The 18906-nt window shown below is 43.2% G+C and overlaps 1 protein-coding gene across 4 annotated transcripts in view; it reads right to left on the bottom strand.

Annotated features, from left to right (window-relative positions):
- Positions 1-257: 257 nt before the first annotated feature.
- The window catches only part of TRIM67 (tripartite motif containing 67), a 38809-nt gene continuing 20160 nt past the window's right edge, over positions 258-18906 (bottom strand). For 2 of the 4 annotated variants that reach the window (XM_052805865.1, XM_052805866.1), the window contains exons 6-10: positions 17663-17808; positions 14603-14741; positions 13231-13534; positions 7836-7998; positions 258-6352 (exon numbers count right to left, since the gene is read on the bottom strand). In XM_052805865.1, coding sequence (XP_052661825.1) covers positions 6287-6352; positions 7836-7998; positions 13231-13534; positions 14603-14741; positions 17663-17808 — 818 coding nt within the window. In that variant the 3' untranslated portion in view covers positions 258-6286. Of the gene's footprint in view, positions 6353-7835; positions 7999-13230; positions 13535-14602; positions 14742-17662; positions 17821-18906 lie in introns of all 4 variants that reach the window. The other 2 variants (XM_052805864.1, XM_052805861.1) reach the window with 2 other exon arrangements.

Here is an 18906-nt window from a genome sequence, read left to right as displayed (position 1 = left end):
AACGGAGTGCTGCAGAGAAAGAGAGCTGTTCCATGCCACTGAATCTGGGCTATGTCTGAAGTTGAGGCATGGATGGTTGCTCTGAGGGAAGACTCTTGGCTTTCTCCAGCTACCAGATTATTCTTGACTGTGGTAACAAAGCAGGTATCAACAGTTAGAGTTAGGCATGCATCCTGCATAAGTGCCTCATCTGCATTATGCCATAGTATTTTTTTTATAATAATTTGTAATAATAAATAGGGTACTGATGCTGAATCTGTTGGCAATGTTTTAAGAATTTATTTAGAAACTGTAAAACAGCATAAACTCATATGTCAGGTTTTCCAAAAGGGTAATAATAATAATAATAATAATACACAAAGTTTTAGTCGGACCAAAAGACAAAAAGCAGTTTGTTTCCAATTCAAAAAATACAAACGTTTGCTACAGGTACAAAATTATAAAAAGTTTGTATTTTCCTCTTGATCTGGTGACAGACACATACAGCAGAGATGTATATTTCACCAGCTCCAAATTCATATAAGCTATGGGAAATGACCATAAAGAAAAAAAATGCTGTGGTTAAGAAGAAAACAGAGAAACAACATCTCATCTTTCGTTTAACCAGAAGTGAACACCATTATCTTACTCCTTTGTACTTTTTTGGTTGCCAACATTTAAATTAGTGTTATTCATGCTTCATATAACAATCAGAAATAACAGCAGGTTTACCTCATGCATTTATTTTTAATATTCATCACGTAATGTCTTCTCACCATGCTACCTAGAAAGGTTAGTGTTTTTATTGACAACATTTAAGGGAGGTGGAGGATGAAGGAATGCAGTCAGGATCCAGGAATATTTCTATCTACTGCTTCACAAGAAAATGTTAGAAATCCTCCAATTAGCATAAAAAATAATTTTGTAATTAATTCTGCTTGGATGTTTGCAATAACAAACGTAACAAAAACGTCGCTTAACAGAAGGGGAAAATGCTGCCGAGTGCCTCTGTCAGTAAAACGCACGTCTGTCTCCTGTATTGTGCAAAGATGCAGGAGCCCTGCACATCTAGTCTCTGTGACTTGCATATGGGCTTCTGCGTGTAAGAAGACCAGGTGCGTCTTACTTGGGATGGATTTGTGCTTCAGGCTGCTGCTCCAGCCGGTTGTGTATGTGCAGCGTTCAGTAGTGCTGGGCAGAGGAATCGCCAGAAATGTTGTCAGTAAAAACTAGAAGCAGCTCACTTTTTAAAAAAAAAAAAAAAAAAAAAAAAGACTCTCCATCTTTGTTTGGTAATTTTCAGTGACAAGTGCCCTTTACATTTGTAATGTAGTTGATTTGTTACTGTAACCTGTTGAAGGGCTTGAAACTGTAATCTCCCTTCCAAAGTTGATCTAGCCAAGATGCTCAGGGTTTTCATCTTACCTTGCCTGGTTCAAAGTTGAATTCTTGACTTTGCTATTTAAGCAGAATGCTGCAAAGCTGGTAGGGCCTGAGATTAGGTCTAACGACTCTCTTTCCTCGTCTTTCTGTTTGTGAGCAAAGGATGTACGAGATGGCACCAGAAAGCTGCCGTTACCAGGTTGTTGGTACTTTCCATCCCTTCTCACAGGAACAGGTAATCTGAATTGTGGTCCAAAAATGCACCACCTCTCGTTGGTAGTCGTAAGCACAGTGGTTTTCATACGGTGGTAGTGGCAGCTTAGCCTTGGATCTCATCTCTCTCTTACCTCATTTAAGAAATATTATTATGTAAGAAAGAAGGAAAAAAAAAAAAAGCTGCATCTCACATTTCTTCTTGCTCTAGAACAACTCGGAAACCAGAGTATTGGGTGCTCTCTGCCATCTTTACTAACTACACTTTGGAAAAAAACCCCAACAAAATAAAAATAAAAGCTTACGCAGCACTACGACAGAATTCTTAATCACCAGCCAAGAACAAACTACGGCAATACACTATCATGGCATTATTTACAACACGATGGAACATTATGCATATAATAAATTACATTTAATAATTTTCCTCTTAAACTCTGATATAGGTAAGCTCATGCTTTTTAAATTTTATTTAATTTATTCAGTCCAATATATTTTCCTCTATGTATCTTAACTGAATAGGCAAGTATAGGAGATGACAATGCTGTTTGCCTATCTTTTTATGTTTTTAGAAGCCAAATTGCTTTCCAAATTCATGATACATCACAGTATGCTCCTGTCCTCACTGACATTTATTTTATAGCGCATACCTTTCCACAGCAGAAGTAGTAAGGGATTGTCAGCTAGGCCTGTGCTCATATTAACATTAACTCTTAGTAAGAGATCTTCTTGTGAGCTCTTTTTGAGTTGATGAGGGAAAAGAAGGGTGTGGAAATTGTGTAGCATTGCACGCCTTGGGAAGTCTGACAATGCTCCTGATGGCATGCTGCTTCTGTTTGTTCCCACTAAACTTAACAGGGAAGTTTGCAGAGGAAAGAGCCAGGAAGAAGGTTCACAAAGGCTAAGGTTGGGGTTCACGGCGGGAGATGAAAACTAGGAGTCCCTTGTTGCTCTGCGGGATGGAAAGTTTGCCTGCTGTGTTTATTTAGCAGCTGTGCAGAGGTTCCAAATTGGTATATATTCAGAAGTCAAGCTTTGTCATGTTTATTAGAGGAGGGCTTGCTTGTTTGGGCGGGTTTTTTTAAACATTAAGTTTAAATGTACAGCTATCTTGTGGGGGCTCTGTACCATAGCGGATGGGATTCATCCCAGTGCAAAAGGCCCTGCTCTCCTGCTTGTAAGGAGCAGCCTGGCCTCTACGAGCAGAAGAGTCCCAGGAAAGGCAGCTCCTTGCGGGTCCAGGTGCCGAAGGAGCTTGGAGTCCCAGGGAGCTGCGCAAATACCCCAAGAAATCAAAAGGAAGCAAGAGCATCCAAAGTGGTCCCCCTGGGTTATCTGTGCTACCCTTCAGCCCCCTGCGTTCTCCCCGGACAGTCAGCAATGCAGTTTCTGCAGGGACCGTAGTACTAAAGCCTGACTCCCTCCTAAAGAAAGGCTTTGCAGGAAACAAAAACTGGCATAAAAGATGATGCTGTAGATGAAGAACCTGCGAACTGCTGGGTTTATAATGAGACAGCCCTCGGGGGGAGTTACCTGCAGAGAAGCAAACTACTTCCAGCCTAAGCAGAGAGGTGGAAGTGCCCCACTTCTCCCCACCCGATGCTCTTCTGCAAAGGGAAAATTCTGCTCTTCCTATGTTCAGATGGCCACTGCCATCTGGATGCTCTGCATAAATATTCAAATGTGGAGTAATTAGTTTCCTAGTGTAATTCTAACTACTTAAGCATTATTTCTGTTAATCAAACTACCAAAATGTATCCAGCTGAAGTCATGAGACTACATGCTATTGGGGTAATTGGTTTATTGCTATGAGCTGTGCCAAACCCAAGTCCTTGAATGTGTACACAATCAATACATACAACCACTTTGTTTAGGTTTTGACCCAGGCAAAATTAGTCTTACTAATGCAGGTTACCTACTTGTAACTGTATTCTTTTTATTTTATTTGCGTTTCCGCTAGGTTAAAAGGAGACTGTAATGGTAGCTAATCTGTACCCTACTTATGTGAATGTTAGAACGTGTAGAGGATAACAAACAAGCTCCTCTACAGCTCTGAAGCATGTCCCTACCTACTGTCCATATTTCCATTAGAAATTAGTAACCTGTATCACTCACTGTGTTCTCCCCAAGGTATAACACACCAGGAACCGATACCAAAGCAACTATGAAAACCAAAACCAAGTACTGCAAACACTTCTAAAACCCTTTCAGAATTAATTTTAAACATCTGGCAATGGTTGAAGATTGGAAAGATGTAAATTCATTTGAGTTCCCTTCACAGAAGTTGGGAGTAAAGACAAAGGTTCAGTCCCAAAACAAACAATGCCCTTTTGTTTTTAATACAAGGGAAAGTGGAGTGCCTTCTGTATTAAAATTATGACGGGATGTTTCCCAATATAAAAAACTATGTGCAACTTATGTACAGTATTCCCATACACTGCTCTGACTGGCAACACTCAAAGCCAATGCTATGCAACTGTTAGGTTCATAGAAGAGCACACTGAAGAGGAAATTTGGGGTCCGGTAGCATTCTAGCTGAGGTAGGTTAAAACAGACCCACTAATTAGAAAATCCTGCACGAGTTCATATGGTATTAAACGAAACTGAAAATTGTAACACAGTTGGTCTCGGCTATTCTTTAAGAAACCAAGATGAGCATAGCACAGTTATTCCAATGTCTACAACTTTACTAACACAATCCATTCCAGACTTTGAAGAAAGTACCGTTGCTTTCCCACTTAAAAGTTTATGTCATTTTTTCCCGTTGTTGCTTTTCTTTCCTATTTCAGTCCTGACATCACTGAAGGTGCACTGCTGTTCTGCAGGAGAGGTGGGCAACAGGACGCTTGGTTGGTTACAGGCAGACTGCCTTTTGTCTGTGCAATAGCCCGGGTCTGTTTCGTTCCCCACAACGGCTGCAAGGTGGGACAACCCCCGGGAAGATGCTGGCCACCCTGCTGCCGGGAAGCCTTGCCATCACTCAGCACGACCCGAGTGATGTGCTCCGGCCAGAGACCAGAAGCGGACCCGCAGCAGGGTGCTTGGGGGCTGGCAGGCTGCCCAAAAGCAGGCCTGGGCTGTTTGTCCTGTGGCTGTGGTGTAATGCAAGGCAGTAAGCTGGATTTCGGTTAGAATATTTGTTTTCAGGTTTAGTAATTACATGTCTGATAACAATATGCGTGTGCGTATACGTATGCTTGGAGAGGAAAATTTGTATAAGCGGCAGGATTTAAAAAAAGGAAGTAGTGCATCGATGGGATTTAAGAGTTTCTGCTTTTCTTGTTTGATAGCACCACACTTAACGTAGGATCAGAGTGACAGAGTCCGAGGTGTCATGGGCTCACGCAGTCTGCTGCATCTTGTCCTGACGCAGTGCCGCTATACACACACACGCTTGCATATGTTAACTGGGTTCAGAGGAAAAGCAGCACACGCACAAATCAATGTGTTTTCTGACAACAGCAAGCCGGTGACAGTGCCATGACTGTGGGGAAAGTTCCCTGTCAGTCAGACTCCTGTTGTCATGGGCAGCTCCTGAAACGGCTGCTTGTTTTCATGGGAGATGCCAGACACAGGTAAGCCTTGCAAAAGATTTGTGTCCCAACCCAGAAAAATTCTTAGGGACGAATTTCACACAAATGCTATGAAATCTCTCTCGCTCAAGTGCTTCGTTAGGATCACGACATTAATTGGCTCAAACTAGTCTCATAGAAAATTAAGGCTTCTGATCTCAAAGCTACATTGGAACTACAGTGGCCCCGGGCTTATCAGGATCAAGGCTAGAAAGCAGCATTTCTCTACAGGGGATACTTTGCATGTACCATATTTAAATAAATCTCTTATCAATTCAGTTCAAAGGGATCTCCCCTGCACCATTTTTCAAGAGTTGTGCTGATAACCACAATCGGATCTTCTGTATGTGATAGTCTCCACAATCACACCTACATAACAAATACTAAAATGTATCAAGGATATTTTTCTCTCTACTTTTTGAATCTGAATTCTGCGTATATCGTGGTGTTAGCTAAAATGAGCGCAACTACTACATGGCAGTGTTTGGAAACCAATCTTATTCTCGTTGAAGACAACGAGGTAAGTTCTGCCACTGAATTCTAGGGGAACGTTATCCCATAGCTTACTGCAGTCTAGAGCCAGAAAGAATAATTAATGGTCATTTGAGCCCCGGCATGTAATGGACAACCAGGAATTCTTAAGCACACAGCCTCCACTTCAGCTGTCAAAACATATGCTTTCTTGATTTAAGGACTTCACGGGAATGCAGTTCACCTACTGGTAAATTGCTCCAACAGCCGTTGTCCCTCAGTCTTAGTCTTACCCATTTTTTCCAGCATCCCTAATATCTTTTAAGCGCAAATCCAGCCATCCAGCCAAAATACACTCATTTAACCTTTTGCTTTATAAATGTACGTGTGTGTGCACGTGCACATATGTGTACATATGTATGCAATGCAGTGTAGATATGTTCAGGTACCCATCTGTAATCGAGTGCCAATTCAGTGGGTATGCTTGCTATGGCTGTTAAATTAAACATGGAGTGTGCTAGCTGTAACCAGCAGATTATTCGGTGAGCAACATGCTGTGCCATGTTGTAAGTCAGGGAAGAGAATGCTTTTTTACTGACTTACTGAAAAGTGCCAAATCACACTGAGAAAGCTTACAGAATCCAGCACAGGGTCGGGCAGGGGCTTCCTTAGTTGTTGGGTAACTTGGGCTGTTTTACACATTGTGGCACCTCCAGTCCCGTGTGCAAGGTCACCTGCACAAAGAAGAAATAACATGTAGATTCAAAACTGGGATGTCCTCAGCAGAAAGCAGTTGTGAAGGCCAAGAGCAAGTAAATGACAGGGGAAGGGCTGCGGGACTTCGGGTCCAGGTTTAAGTCATCAACAATGTTAATGGAGATGATATTGAGCCCCTGCAATACACAAGTCTCCTTCCCCCTTCCCTCCTGAACTAGAAGGGTCTAGAAGGCAGGTCTCCGTACCTCTTCCATAATCCAGCCACCAGCTGTAGGTCTCCTGCAGTGCTGCTTGCTAGACACAAGATGGATGGCATCTTTGTGTGAGGGACCCCAAGTACTTCAGGACAGGGATCACACAGTGGAGCCCATATACCAAATATAAGAAAATTCTTTTATCTTTGCTGTCCTGGCAGGACAGAGCACAGGATGTTTTGGTGCTCCTTCTATATCCTGACATCTCTACAAGGTCAGGGTTCCCACACAGATGTACCAGAGCACCGTTCAAGAACAAACACAAGCTTAGTCTCAGAGTTTCCCCTTGTCGGCCACGCTCTGCCTTAACTCAGTTGCACTAAGAAATGTAAGCCAGGTACTTAAAGGATGTAGGTAGCTAAAACTGAAGGTAGGTTGCGAGTAAAAATCCATGTTGAATAGAGCAGTGAGGTGCCCAGAGAAGTGCTTGTGTCTTCCACGTTGGTGCATCAAATACAATCAAGCTATGAAACCTCCTTGAAAGATTTGGATGCCACCAGTAGCACATGCTAAATGTTCATGCACTAATAAGGCCATGCGAGGTTTCTGGTTTTAAATGATGAGAGTTCCACCCTGGCTGCATTGGTCCTGTCTGATCTAAGCTGACCTCCTTCAGCCCTCAGGCTCCTGGGTGTTTCCATAGGTTGTCCCTTACACTACGTCTTCTTTCTAGCCATATGCAGTGGTCTTAAAGTAAAAATGCATTATATTTAAAGAAGGTTCCTCCAAGAGAATAGAGAGCAATCTCCAAAATTCAGAAAGAGCAGTAATGACGTGCTGACTGGCTCTTCTCTGTTGCACTAATTCTCTGACCTACATTGGTTTTGCTCTCCTTACCACTGTGCTGCTCACATTTCTGGCTCTTGCCAATGTTAATAATCTCCAAATGTAAGATCTAAGAGGAATTAGGATACTCATGTTTTTTAGTCAAACTGGCAGAGGAAGCAAACCTCAGCAACACTGCTTTCCAAGTGGAGAGCTGCAGCAAAATAAGCGTAGGAATTAGCGCATGCAGGTACTTTTACTTGGTTTTACAGCTTATTCCTCACATCAGTGAGGAAGGCAGAAGGTCAAATGCAGTTCTCCAAAAAGTGTTAGTAGCCTAGGTGTCAGTCTGAGAAGGAAAGAGCCCCTGTCTGTACCGACTACCTACAGACGACATTATCAGCCCCAGCAGCAATGGCTGGTAGCATACAATCACCTTCAGATGAGAAGGGTAAGCGGGACTGAACCGCAGCAGACTTACCTGGACGTTTCGATTGAGGCTCAACGCAGGCATGAAGACACCCTCGACGTTTTCAAACGCTGGAGGCCCTTGCTGCTGCCCATTTATGTAAAAGGTCAGGTTGTGCTTGTTCAGATCCAGGAGAACACCAACGGTGGCACCTTTGGAAACTCCTCCTTCAGTCCTAAGGTACAAAGAGACCACACTGGTGGTGAAGGTAGCATGCTACACCATCGCTGCTCTCTCGGGGACAACGGCAATGGGAGAGCGGAGCAGCACGGTGAAATGATTATCCCTGCGGCACTTGGCAATGACTGATCCACACCTTTATCTGAAGCATATGCACCACATGCGTGGGAGCTTAGTGGGGGGATCCTAAAGAGAAATCAGGTCCATCTCTCCTCCGAGTGCAATCTAAGAGCTGAAAACGGGGTCCAGAGCTAACAGATCCCCTCGGCTGCTGAGAGACAGGGAGGTGAGCAAGTCAGGGCAGTACGGAGTGTGCGGGACAGGAGTCCTGGAAACACGGCTCCTCAGAGCATCCCTGCTATAGTGAAGTGATGCACAGCAGGGAATGAAAAAGCAGAAAGCTGATTTCCTAGGTGTTCATTTCTAATCATTATGCCTGCTACAGCTTGAGACTCAGACTTCCAGTTCGAGTACTCACCTTGGCATTCCCTAAGGGGACCCAGCTTTCCAGAGACGCGGGAGCCAGCACAGGTACAACAGACAGTGGTTTTTGGGGAGGAAGGGGAGTTGGGGCTGGTTAGGGATAAGTGTAGCTCTCTGACGGACAAGGTGCTCAGCTATAGGACTGGGAGCTGTTTCAAGTGTGCAGGCACAGTTATTAATATCAGTGATAATTGGTTGTGTCAGGAGCAGCTGCTGAGAGCTACCACAGTATCAGCGCTTGCCAGGACAGACTCAGCCAGCCATTACACGCTTGAGCGATTTGACATTAATGTACTTTGATTTGGGGGTTAGTCAAACCCAGTATTACTTTAAAGAGCACCGAGCAAAAAAATCTACTAGATATGCAGATTGGCCACAGGCACTGCTACTCTGCTAATATTATGGGGGCTCTGTGATGGATTTACAGCCTGACACAATTTATTCAGGGTAAATCAGATTTCAAATAATTTGCAATAGGAAAGGAAGCAGCTGTCTTTTGTCCCACGTGCTCCCCTTAGGCACACAACATTCACAGGATTAATGCGATTCTAACATAAAATTTATCGCAATAGGTAGGCAAAATATTAAAAAAAAGGAGGGGGGGGTGTCAAAATATGATTAGGAAGAATATAGTGCAGAGTGAGAAATTTTCGTCTTGTCCACTAGGTGTCATAAACAGGTTTCCTTTAGATTAAATGTGGCACATGGCATTTCCTCTGAAGGTAAGGGGAGTTTCATCTGTGGCATAATTATAGAATACTATTCTGTCTTCTTCATTTAAAGCTCTTCAAACAATAATAGTATAGCTGAGAATCACGAATTGACTCTGAGATGTGTTAGATTTCAAACTTTACCATTCTCAGGTTCCTTTTATTTGCTTTCTGGTCCTATAAGCATTAATAGGTTTCTCTTTGAGCTCTTCTCCAAAACCATAAAGTAAATTATTTTCCCACAAAACTTAAGATGCTTACCTATCCTCAGTATCTCAGTATCTAGACTGTTTTTATTAAGAGCACTCAATCATAAAACCTGTGATGAGATTGTGGGAAGCACCAGTACTATGATCTAGAGCTATTTACAAACAGATTAGATTTTTTTTTTTCTTCTCTGTTTAGGAACAGCTTTGATTGTAGGGCACCATGTTTTATATCCTGCAGTGTTTTAAAATAGATTTTATGACATCCTTTTAAAGGACATTGATTCTCTTATGGCAACAGAAACTGCAACTTTGCCTTTTTGAGATTATTATGCTCTTTCCTATATGATAAGCTAATTTGCTTCTTGTGGGCTAATTAGCTGTGTGCTGCACAGTGACATTGAGTGACTCCTCTGCAGCCCCCGGGGACAGCCCTGCTGAAGAGGAGATAGATGCTGCCTGCGAGACAAGTGCAGGACCCAGCTGAGACCCCTCCAGGGGTACGGGGCCAGAGCAGAGGGATGGGGACCCTCTCCCTTCCTTGCTGCCACAAGGCTGGCAGGACTTCAGCAGGTAGATTGTCCCGTTCCTCAGCCGCCACCTCCCCACAGTGAGCATCCAGCTCTGGCAGGACGAAGGCAGGGCAAAGGCACTTTGCCGTGCTGCTTCTTCTGAGGCTGAGCAGCTGCTCTTCCCCAGCATCCCATGATTTCCTTGGGAACAGTCCTTTGAGGACTCCAGTGCTTTTTGGACTACTGTCATGGTCACTTCCTTTAGGAGGAGAGGTGGGAGAGTCAAAGTTTCATGAGCAAACTTATGCAAGGCATTTCCTCACTCTTCTGTACATCATTTTGACAGTATTACAGGATAATTTTTCTAATAAATGCCTTAGCTGCAATAAAAGAAGCTGGCTAGCTCAAGAGACTCTAACTGATGTTGATGTCTTTCCTGGTACGCTTCTGTCACAGCATGTAAAAAAGCTGCTGCTTTACTGTACTGCATTTTTTTAAACTACTTAATGACAGTTATACCATAGGCCCCTAGTAATCTGCAGGCCATGTAAAAGGAAAATACAACTGTTTGTTACAATACTTCTTCATAAATACTTAGCATTCACTAAATGATAATCTAGTTTTGAAGATATGCACCACTCTTTCGTTATTTCAAGTAAATCCCACTTCTCACACCTCTTTTCTCACAGTCCTGCACATTTTTATTTCTGTGTGCAACGATTAAGTCCTGAGTGTGGAAGTGCTGGGCGGAAGCCTGGAAGCTCAGAGTACAGACAGGGGAATTTGGCTACCGTGACAAATGCCTTTGCCTGTGGCGGTGGAGGCTGTTATTCTAAGATGCTTTCAGCAGCAGCTTGGACAATGTGCAGAATAGGACTGCATGGATTGGCTTGAGCAACTAAAGATAGTAATAAGCTTCACTATTATTGAAAAATAAAGCTTAACAATTTATGAACTCTTTAATAAACTGAAGAATTAGTTTAACTCTCTGTTAACAGTATTTTAATCACAAGCTTTACAGTAACTTTAGAACTTCATCACACCTATTGTTGAGGACAGTATTTTTCAGTCAATTATAACATTTTTGTGTGATGAAAAACTTGTCTTGAGGTCTCTGAAGTCAGTGAAGAGACTCTCCTGATCACAGGGGGCTTTAAGACTGCACTCCAAATTCTCTACATTTTGACTTCCCACTGTCTTTCAGTATCAAACATCTCAGTGCAATTTCCGTCTCTTTCTTTACATAACCATGTAGTGGCTAGAGTATCGCCTATAGCACCAGGTACTCCTGCTCTTGGGAACTCTGCCAAGGAATGGAGCTATTGCAATGAATGCCAGTGCCTCTTAGCAACAGGCATACACCATCTCTGGTGTGAACTCATTATTTCCAGGAACAATGAGGCTGAAAGGTACCTCATAAAGCTATATCCCTGCCCTAAAGTGTTTTCTTAACCAGTTTGCTCAACCTATTCTCAAAGGTTCCCTCTGGTTTTGATAGCATTGGAGTCTTCTGTTCATGCCTCTTCTTCTAGCATTACAGAAGGCATGCTAGTTTTTAAGGATATAGACAGGTCCAATTTTGCCTGCTGTGAGTGAAAGGAACAGGAAAGTACTCTAAACGTGACAGGTCCCATGAATAGGTCTTTCAAGCTCCACCTCAGCTTATCCTCGAAGCTAGTCCTTTATTTATTGCCCTAATTTATTCTCATGAAGATTAGGAAACATGAAATGATTACTAAGATGTAACTTCCATCACAATAACATCCGAGAGGCCAACAGCTGACAATAAATTTCCTTTGGACTGTGTTACTGTGCTGTCGTGCACTTGTCTCCAGTGGGGAAAAACAACGAGGCAGCAATAACTGTTTCCACAAGACTGTTACAGCTAATGAGTTAAAAAACTGACCTACTTGACTGTCACGGTTAAAAATATAATGCCTAGACCTAATTTCATTGAAGCGCATGTGATTTCATAAGACTACATGCCCTTTACGAGTGTACTTCACTTGAACAGATATTCCACGGGTCTGTCTATGCCTTGGATGTGCCTGCAAAGCCTTTGTGTTTTATCTAGTAAAAACCGGGAGACTATCATCAACAGAAAGCACTTAGTTCTCCTGTCTAAGCAGAATGATTGGAAATGCAAAGTGTTTCCACTGTTTGTGCTTCCCAGAAAAAAAGCGCTTGCTTAGCTCGTGTGGAGCATGCCGAGGACCAAATCCATAAAATAGGTTTCTGGGACAGTAGTACACAGAATCATTGCCAGCTTTTTTCCAGAAAACATAAGCTGTTTCACAGAGCGTTAAAATTAATACGGCTTAACATTACTGCCACACTAAATCGAATCAAGATGTTAAAGGGAGAGAGACCCTTTTGATACATTTATTACACTGATGTCATTTTACTCTACATTGTCTTAGGACATGATCTAAGGTCTTTGGAGCCACGGAAAATATTCCAATTGACTTCAGATAGCTTTTGATCCAGCTGTAAGGTTCTTCCACCTGTCTGTAAGGAACTGCAAAATCAAACTATGCTTCAAACAAAAATTTCCAGCAATTGCAGTACACTTACTTAAAATATAAGTATGCTTTAGAGTATAAATGACTATTCAACAGGAGACATTACAACCAGCTTTAGGATCCAGGGCATGTTGGCATGAACTTATCTCTTTAAGGAGATAATACCTGCATTTGAGCATTTTAAAAATCACTGCAAGCCTTTCTTTTAATCATCTGGTATAACAGAAGCTCTTCAGTGCAATGGCTCAGTTGGATGGGAGCTGTCACTTAGCCCTCACTGCCAAACAGTCCCCTGTGTCCTGATCACCCTAGGTGTGACCTAAGGCATTACCTTTAATCAGCTTTCAGGACTGGCAATAAACACCTGCATTTTGGACAGGTGCCCACCAGTGCTTTCCCTAATTATTGTGCAACCCTGCAGCCAAGAATCCTCCGAAGGAAGAGACTCAACCACCTTTCCCCCCCACGCTCCTCCAGCAATGAGAGAGAAATCCTGTATCCCAGTGTGCTGCGCTCCTGTCTGCTGATACTGTGGGTGGGATGTGCAATAATGGGCTTAAATCACTCCAGGGGAGATTTAGGCTAGGTCTTAGGAAAAAAACTGCTAACAGTGAGGATAACAAATACCAGCACAGATTGCTGAGATGCAATCGCTGTCACTAGTGATCTTTAAGAAGGAATAAAATAACTACATTTAGCAGGGAGATGGACTAGATGGCTTGCTGAGACCCCTTCCTCTGATGCAAAGCAGAAAAAACTATCAGTAATCAGAAAAGCATGCAAGTGGCACTTACCGATTGGTGTGAGAATTGCAATGCATGAACCAGCTGCGGTTGTTGTCAACGTACATGGCCCATGCCTTGTCATCCTTGCCTAGCATCATGTCCTTGACGACATTAATCCTGGCAATACCAAAGGCTGGATCCGGATGGTTGTCATACCGGTCCACGTGCAGTTCCCAGTAATGCACGCCCTTGGAGAAGGCTGCTGTGCCAAGAACAACCCGGTCATCGTAGCTGTTGCAGGTAGCAGTCTGGTTGTCATTCGACAGCACTATGTCTCTGTGAGCTGAGGAGGGGTCGAAGGTGAACCACGCCACTGCAGAAGGGGAAAAGGAAAGGCAGGATTATGGCAGAACGGGCTGTGTTCAAGTGTCGTCTGCTTTACTTCCATCAGGAGAATGAGATTCTGCCTTCCTAAAGACCCCACTGCACTTTCAGGTAATAAAGACAATCTTTCCTTGTTACTGTAGGCAGCTACACAACATCATTGCTTTGAGCTGGTACCCTGCTCTTTTCCAGCTCAGAAGTGCCTTATATTATCTGTGCTTGTTCCTCTGAACGTAAGCTGCCAAGGGCAGTGACTTTCTGTTCTCACACAGTAACAAGAAAGTCACTGAAGAGACAAAGGCTTCTCCATGATATGGAAACTGCTCACATGGGTGAATTGGTTCAGGATCACCTTTAATGGAAATGGAGTTCCACTGTGTCCATGCTGACTTCAGTGTTTAGGACTGACTTCACTAGTTTATCAAAGGAAGAAAAAAAGAAAAAAAAAAACCAAACAAACAGAAAAAGCTCTTAAAGTATAAATATTTTACACTGGCCTATTTTGGCAACGCAGCATAAAAGTGGAAGTGATAATAGCATGCGCTTCTTGATTCATTACAATATCATTAATGAAGATGAACTTCTTGTAAGGCCCGTATGGATGTCAAGTATAATTACAGAGGAACAAGCATGAATTCCCATCTCTGTATTATCAAACCTTGCTGTGAAATTGAAACAGTAGTGAAGAAAAAGGCAAATTCCAAAGATAAACAGAGAAGTGGAGACAGAATGACACAAAAATATCCTGTGTGTTGCGTAACTGCTTCTGTACACTAAAGCAAATAAATAAGAATCTTAGCTAGACCCTAAACTTCTACAGCCAAATAAAATTGCATGATGTGAAACCTGAAGTGTCACTGATAATGGAAAATCCCCAAGAGTGCTAGGAGGAGAGCTCAGTCCCTGTGCACATGCACTTCCCAGCCTCACCACTCAGATGATCCAAAATCTCCATGCCAGTAAGTGCCAAATGTATTAGTGGGTATAAAGGGATGCAAGTGTCCTGCCACTGAGACCTGCAGCTTTTCACTTAGAAACTGGCAAAAACCCAACTCACCATCTGATGTCTGTAAAATAACTGTCTTGCTGTAAGGACCAACTCCCGATGAGTTGAAAGCTTTGACTCTTGCATTATAGGTACTGTTGAAATGAAGGCCATCGATGGTGCAGAGAGTCTCCTTGCCAACATATACTTCCTAAAGATTCCGGAAAAAAAAAAGGAGAGAGAGAAAGAGGGACATAGTTTAACTGTTTCTCTGTGCCTTGTGCTCATATGTTAAGACTTCTAAATATAAGCCACAAGTGAACAGCTTCTCACTGCTTCCCAGGATGTAGAAGTTATGCTGTTATAACACGGTCAGCCACAGCAGTGGAGACATCAAGGATGGTTAGCAGTGGAGACACTAAGGTGAAGATGAAGCTGGAAGGCTACAGCAATAAAGGGCAACACAGAAATACCTTAATTTTTATCCTCTTTTCCTAAACATCTCCTCCAAAACACTATTTTGGATAGTAGTCCCAGTGCCTGACCCACCGTGGCCATTCTTATATTTATGTAGGACCAAAAAAGGGGGGCATGGAAAAATAAAAAAATCAAGTAAGCTCAGTTTTATTCTGTTGGAAAGGTTGTTTTGTGCCTGTGTTAAAATACAATTTTGAAACCTGCAAACACAGAGCCAGAAGAAACTTATCTCCTAAAATTTAGGCTCACATGATGAAACAGCAACTAGACAACAGAGACATCATAAAAGTCTGCAAAGATTTATTGACCAGCAAGCACTTGTGTAATGTGAAATATTTCAGGAGGAGAAACATCTAGGCAGGTTAATGAAGAGGCTCAGTCAGATTATAGAGTCTATGATGAACTGAAAGAAGCCTGGAAACTTTGTGTTTGTTGGAGAACTGAACAGAAAATGACAGAAAAGGAAAAAAAATCCTTTCTTGGCAGCGGGTTGAAAGCCACAATTCCTTTCCACCTCCGATTTCTCCAATTCTGTGAAATCCATAGGTTTATGGTAGCAAAGGCCCTAAAGAGCTTAAGGCTGTGACTAAGCAGACCACTCAGGCCCCAGTTCAGTTAAGACACTTACATATATGCCTAAGAGCAGTCCTGTTGATTAAGGCTCTTTGATATGAACCTAAAGTGAATTAAGTATGTGATGAATAAGAAAGGGATTACCTAAGTTTACAGCGTGCCATGTGTTTGTCCACTTTGCTACCATGGTGGCTGCTACAAATAATGAAATCTCTTGGGTCCTGAGTTAGCTGACAATATTTCATGGAGAGAAAGAAGAGTTTTAATAGAATAGCTTAATTTATCTCCATGTTATAACATATGCTGTCTGTGCAAAAAGTTGTATTTGTAAGACAGCTCTCACATTTTCTAATCCACTTCATATTTTTATCACTGTTCACTGCTTGTGCTTATTCAGATTGATGCTCTCTGCTATGATGGGAGACAAAACATGTTCTTTAAATCCACCCATTGAATACTGGTAAAGTGCAGTCAGTGTCATTGCTTTCAGATACATAATCCTTCATGAAAAGGGTCAGCAAACTCTTACTGAAATGGCATTGCTGAGAAGCCTGCAGTTTATCTTTCAGTGGGTAAAACTGAGGGTGTTCCTACCACAGCAAGCAAAGCGTTCCCCTGAGAAACTGTCAACCTAGATTTTTAAGGACTGAGATGGTTTTGTATGTTTTTCAATCCAAAATCTTGACATGGCAGCGCTGGCAGCCCTAAAACCTTTGCCAGTTACAAAACCCCACCCACAAATGGGCTTGGATCCACACCAGCCTGAAATCTTGTTTATTCACAAGTATTTATTTAGATGTGAATAGCACTTGAAAAGTACTTATCCAAGACACTGGAATTCATTACACCTTGTTCCTAACTCTTCATTCATCACGCACTGACAACACTCTTACCTACTAACAGTAACTCTACCAGCAGCTCCCAGCAGCTGTTCACAAAGGTACCTTTTCCCCCATTCAGTACCGGAGACCAGCCTCTTCAAACCCATGTGAAACAAGACTTGGACCAAGGAACTGAGGAGAAACACAGTGCCCTCTTCAAAATACCCTGCCAGTATTGCTGTCTCTTCTAATGAGGGGCATCCAAATCAGGTGCCTTCGCTGGGTGTAGCGGTTTGGCACAGGGAGGCAATTCCTTAGATGGACCCATGCCAGGCCATTTTCAGCTTGAGAAATCTTTAGGTTTCCAGTGAGAAGGCAGTTTGCAGCTCCTGAAGAAATGCCATCACATGTTTTTGGCAAAATTTCCCGTTTGTGAAGAGAGCAGCTGTACTCCACAATGACCTCCAGATGCTTTCAAGGTACTAGTCCCTAGGGAATGCATGGGGCCAGCCTGGTCCTGCAGCAACAGGAGCATGAAGCCTGCCTGAGAAGGAAGGGTGACAGCTTCCAGCAGGACCGTGGCTGGCAGAAAGCTGATTTAATTATTTCCATAGTTTGTTTATCAGGATGTGGTAAGAAAGGACAGGAGCCTCTAAGTACCCTGTACCTGCAGTGAGGAGCAAGCAGTTGTGGCATCCCCCCAAGGGTCTGGAAGGACAGCACTCGGGATGCCTTCCCATACTTACCAACCCCATCACAGCGTGTCTGCGGAAAGCTTTCACCAGCCTGGTCTCATCCACTCCCAGAGAAAAGATTTAGAAATCCCGTATTTTTGTGCAGGAGCCCATTTTTACTCAGAAAACCAGGAAAAACTGAGTTGCATTTCTGGACCAAGAATCTCAGCTGTTGAAACGGGGTGCTATGGACAGATGAGAGTAGGGCCTTCAAAGAGATCTCTGTTTTGTGGAATGAACTACCTTCAGCTCCTGTAGGCTAGTAGGGGATTTTCTGCTCAGGGACCTCAAGGCCCTCTTTGTCAGAGCCCTGAGAATAACCTCAACCGAACTTCCTACCCAAGCTGGGGGTCCTTTTAATAAGCAGCATCTGCACTGCTTTCCACATCCACATGATGGAAGCCGGGATGTTTTGACAACCCGTATCTTTCCCATCACCTCTCCACACCCCTGGACAAACGCAAATCCGTATCCTGAGGAAAGTCACATACAAGGAAACACAAATAAATGCTGAATGAAATTCTCACTCGGAATTGGCCACCGTCTCCATCATCAAGTTCCAAGATGTAACCCTCCACCGGGTTGTGGCTCAAAGGCGGCATCCTCCAGGCCAACGTCACACTGTTGTTTCTGGTGCAGCACTTCTCCAGCTGCAGTAATGGGACGGGTGGCACTGTAAAAGGAACTGGGTACAGATTAGTGTCACTCTGCCCTACCCCATCGGTCTGTGCCACGAGCAGCACGGCGACCGCTCACCTCCCTCCCCTTGCAGGGGGGTCAAGATGCCTTAGGAAGAGGATCCGTTCCCTTCCTTGAAATGAAAGGCAGCAAAAATGATATAATAAAATGTCATTACTTGGTTAGACAAATCATTCAGCTGAAATACGTGAACAGCAACTTATCTGGACATGCCTCTGGTGCCTCATAAGAACTACGGTCTGGGGACTTCACGTCTGGTTTCCTTCCCAGGGGTCAATGGCTGGAAGAGTTTTTTCTCACGCTAGAGCACTTGGCCCCCGCTGTCCCCAAAAGGAGAGAGGGAGCAGGGGTGGCAGGGGGTGTCTCGGACAACGGGGCGGCACGGGAGACAACACAGTGCTGCCAGGAAGCGCAGCTCATTAACGAAGAATTGGGTTATTAACCGGCAGAGCAGCCACTCGTCTCAGCACGGCGGCAAGATAGAGCCTGAGCTCCACCGACAGCAGGAAAATAATTCTTCACAGTAGTTTTTTTTTTTTTAATCTAATGTAACAGCCCAGCCCCAGTTTTTCATCAAAACCACCTTAGATATGTTATCTTTATGGCAGCCATACTTAAAAGAAACTGTTGAAGAAAATTGTTCCATTTGCAAATTTTATCTAAATCCCTTGGTTCAGGTAGCAAAAGGAACTTCTGCACCACAGGAGACTGCTTGTTGCTCTCTCCTCTTGGAAATTATGGGTGCGAAGTTATCTACCAACATGCCTTTTTAGTGACTCGCTCAGGAGAAACATCAAGAGACTGTTGACCAGACCAGCATCTTAAAAATAAAAATAAACAGAGTAAAACATTCAGCCATGCCTCTGTGGGAAAGAGGCCTACACCACACCTTCTCTGCTAAACAAAACTAACCTCTCACTGTTCACTCTTTGCTGGAAATTATAAAGTGAAAATTCAGTCTTCTGGAGAGATCTGGCATGTATCTTAGGCACTGTTGAAATCGCACAGGTTAAGTGGGGTGTAAGTGATGCATATACTCTGCCTGGTCCTCTGCCCCAGGCTGAATTTCACC

The sequence above is a fragment of the Harpia harpyja genome, chromosome 13 (assembly GCF_026419915.1).
Source record: "Harpia harpyja isolate bHarHar1 chromosome 13, bHarHar1 primary haplotype, whole genome shotgun sequence".
In the NCBI taxonomy this organism is placed as follows: Eukaryota; Metazoa; Chordata; class Aves; order Accipitriformes; family Accipitridae; genus Harpia; species Harpia harpyja.
The sequence above is the reverse complement of the archived record's forward strand: the minus strand, read 5'-3'. Positions and strand labels throughout refer to the sequence as shown.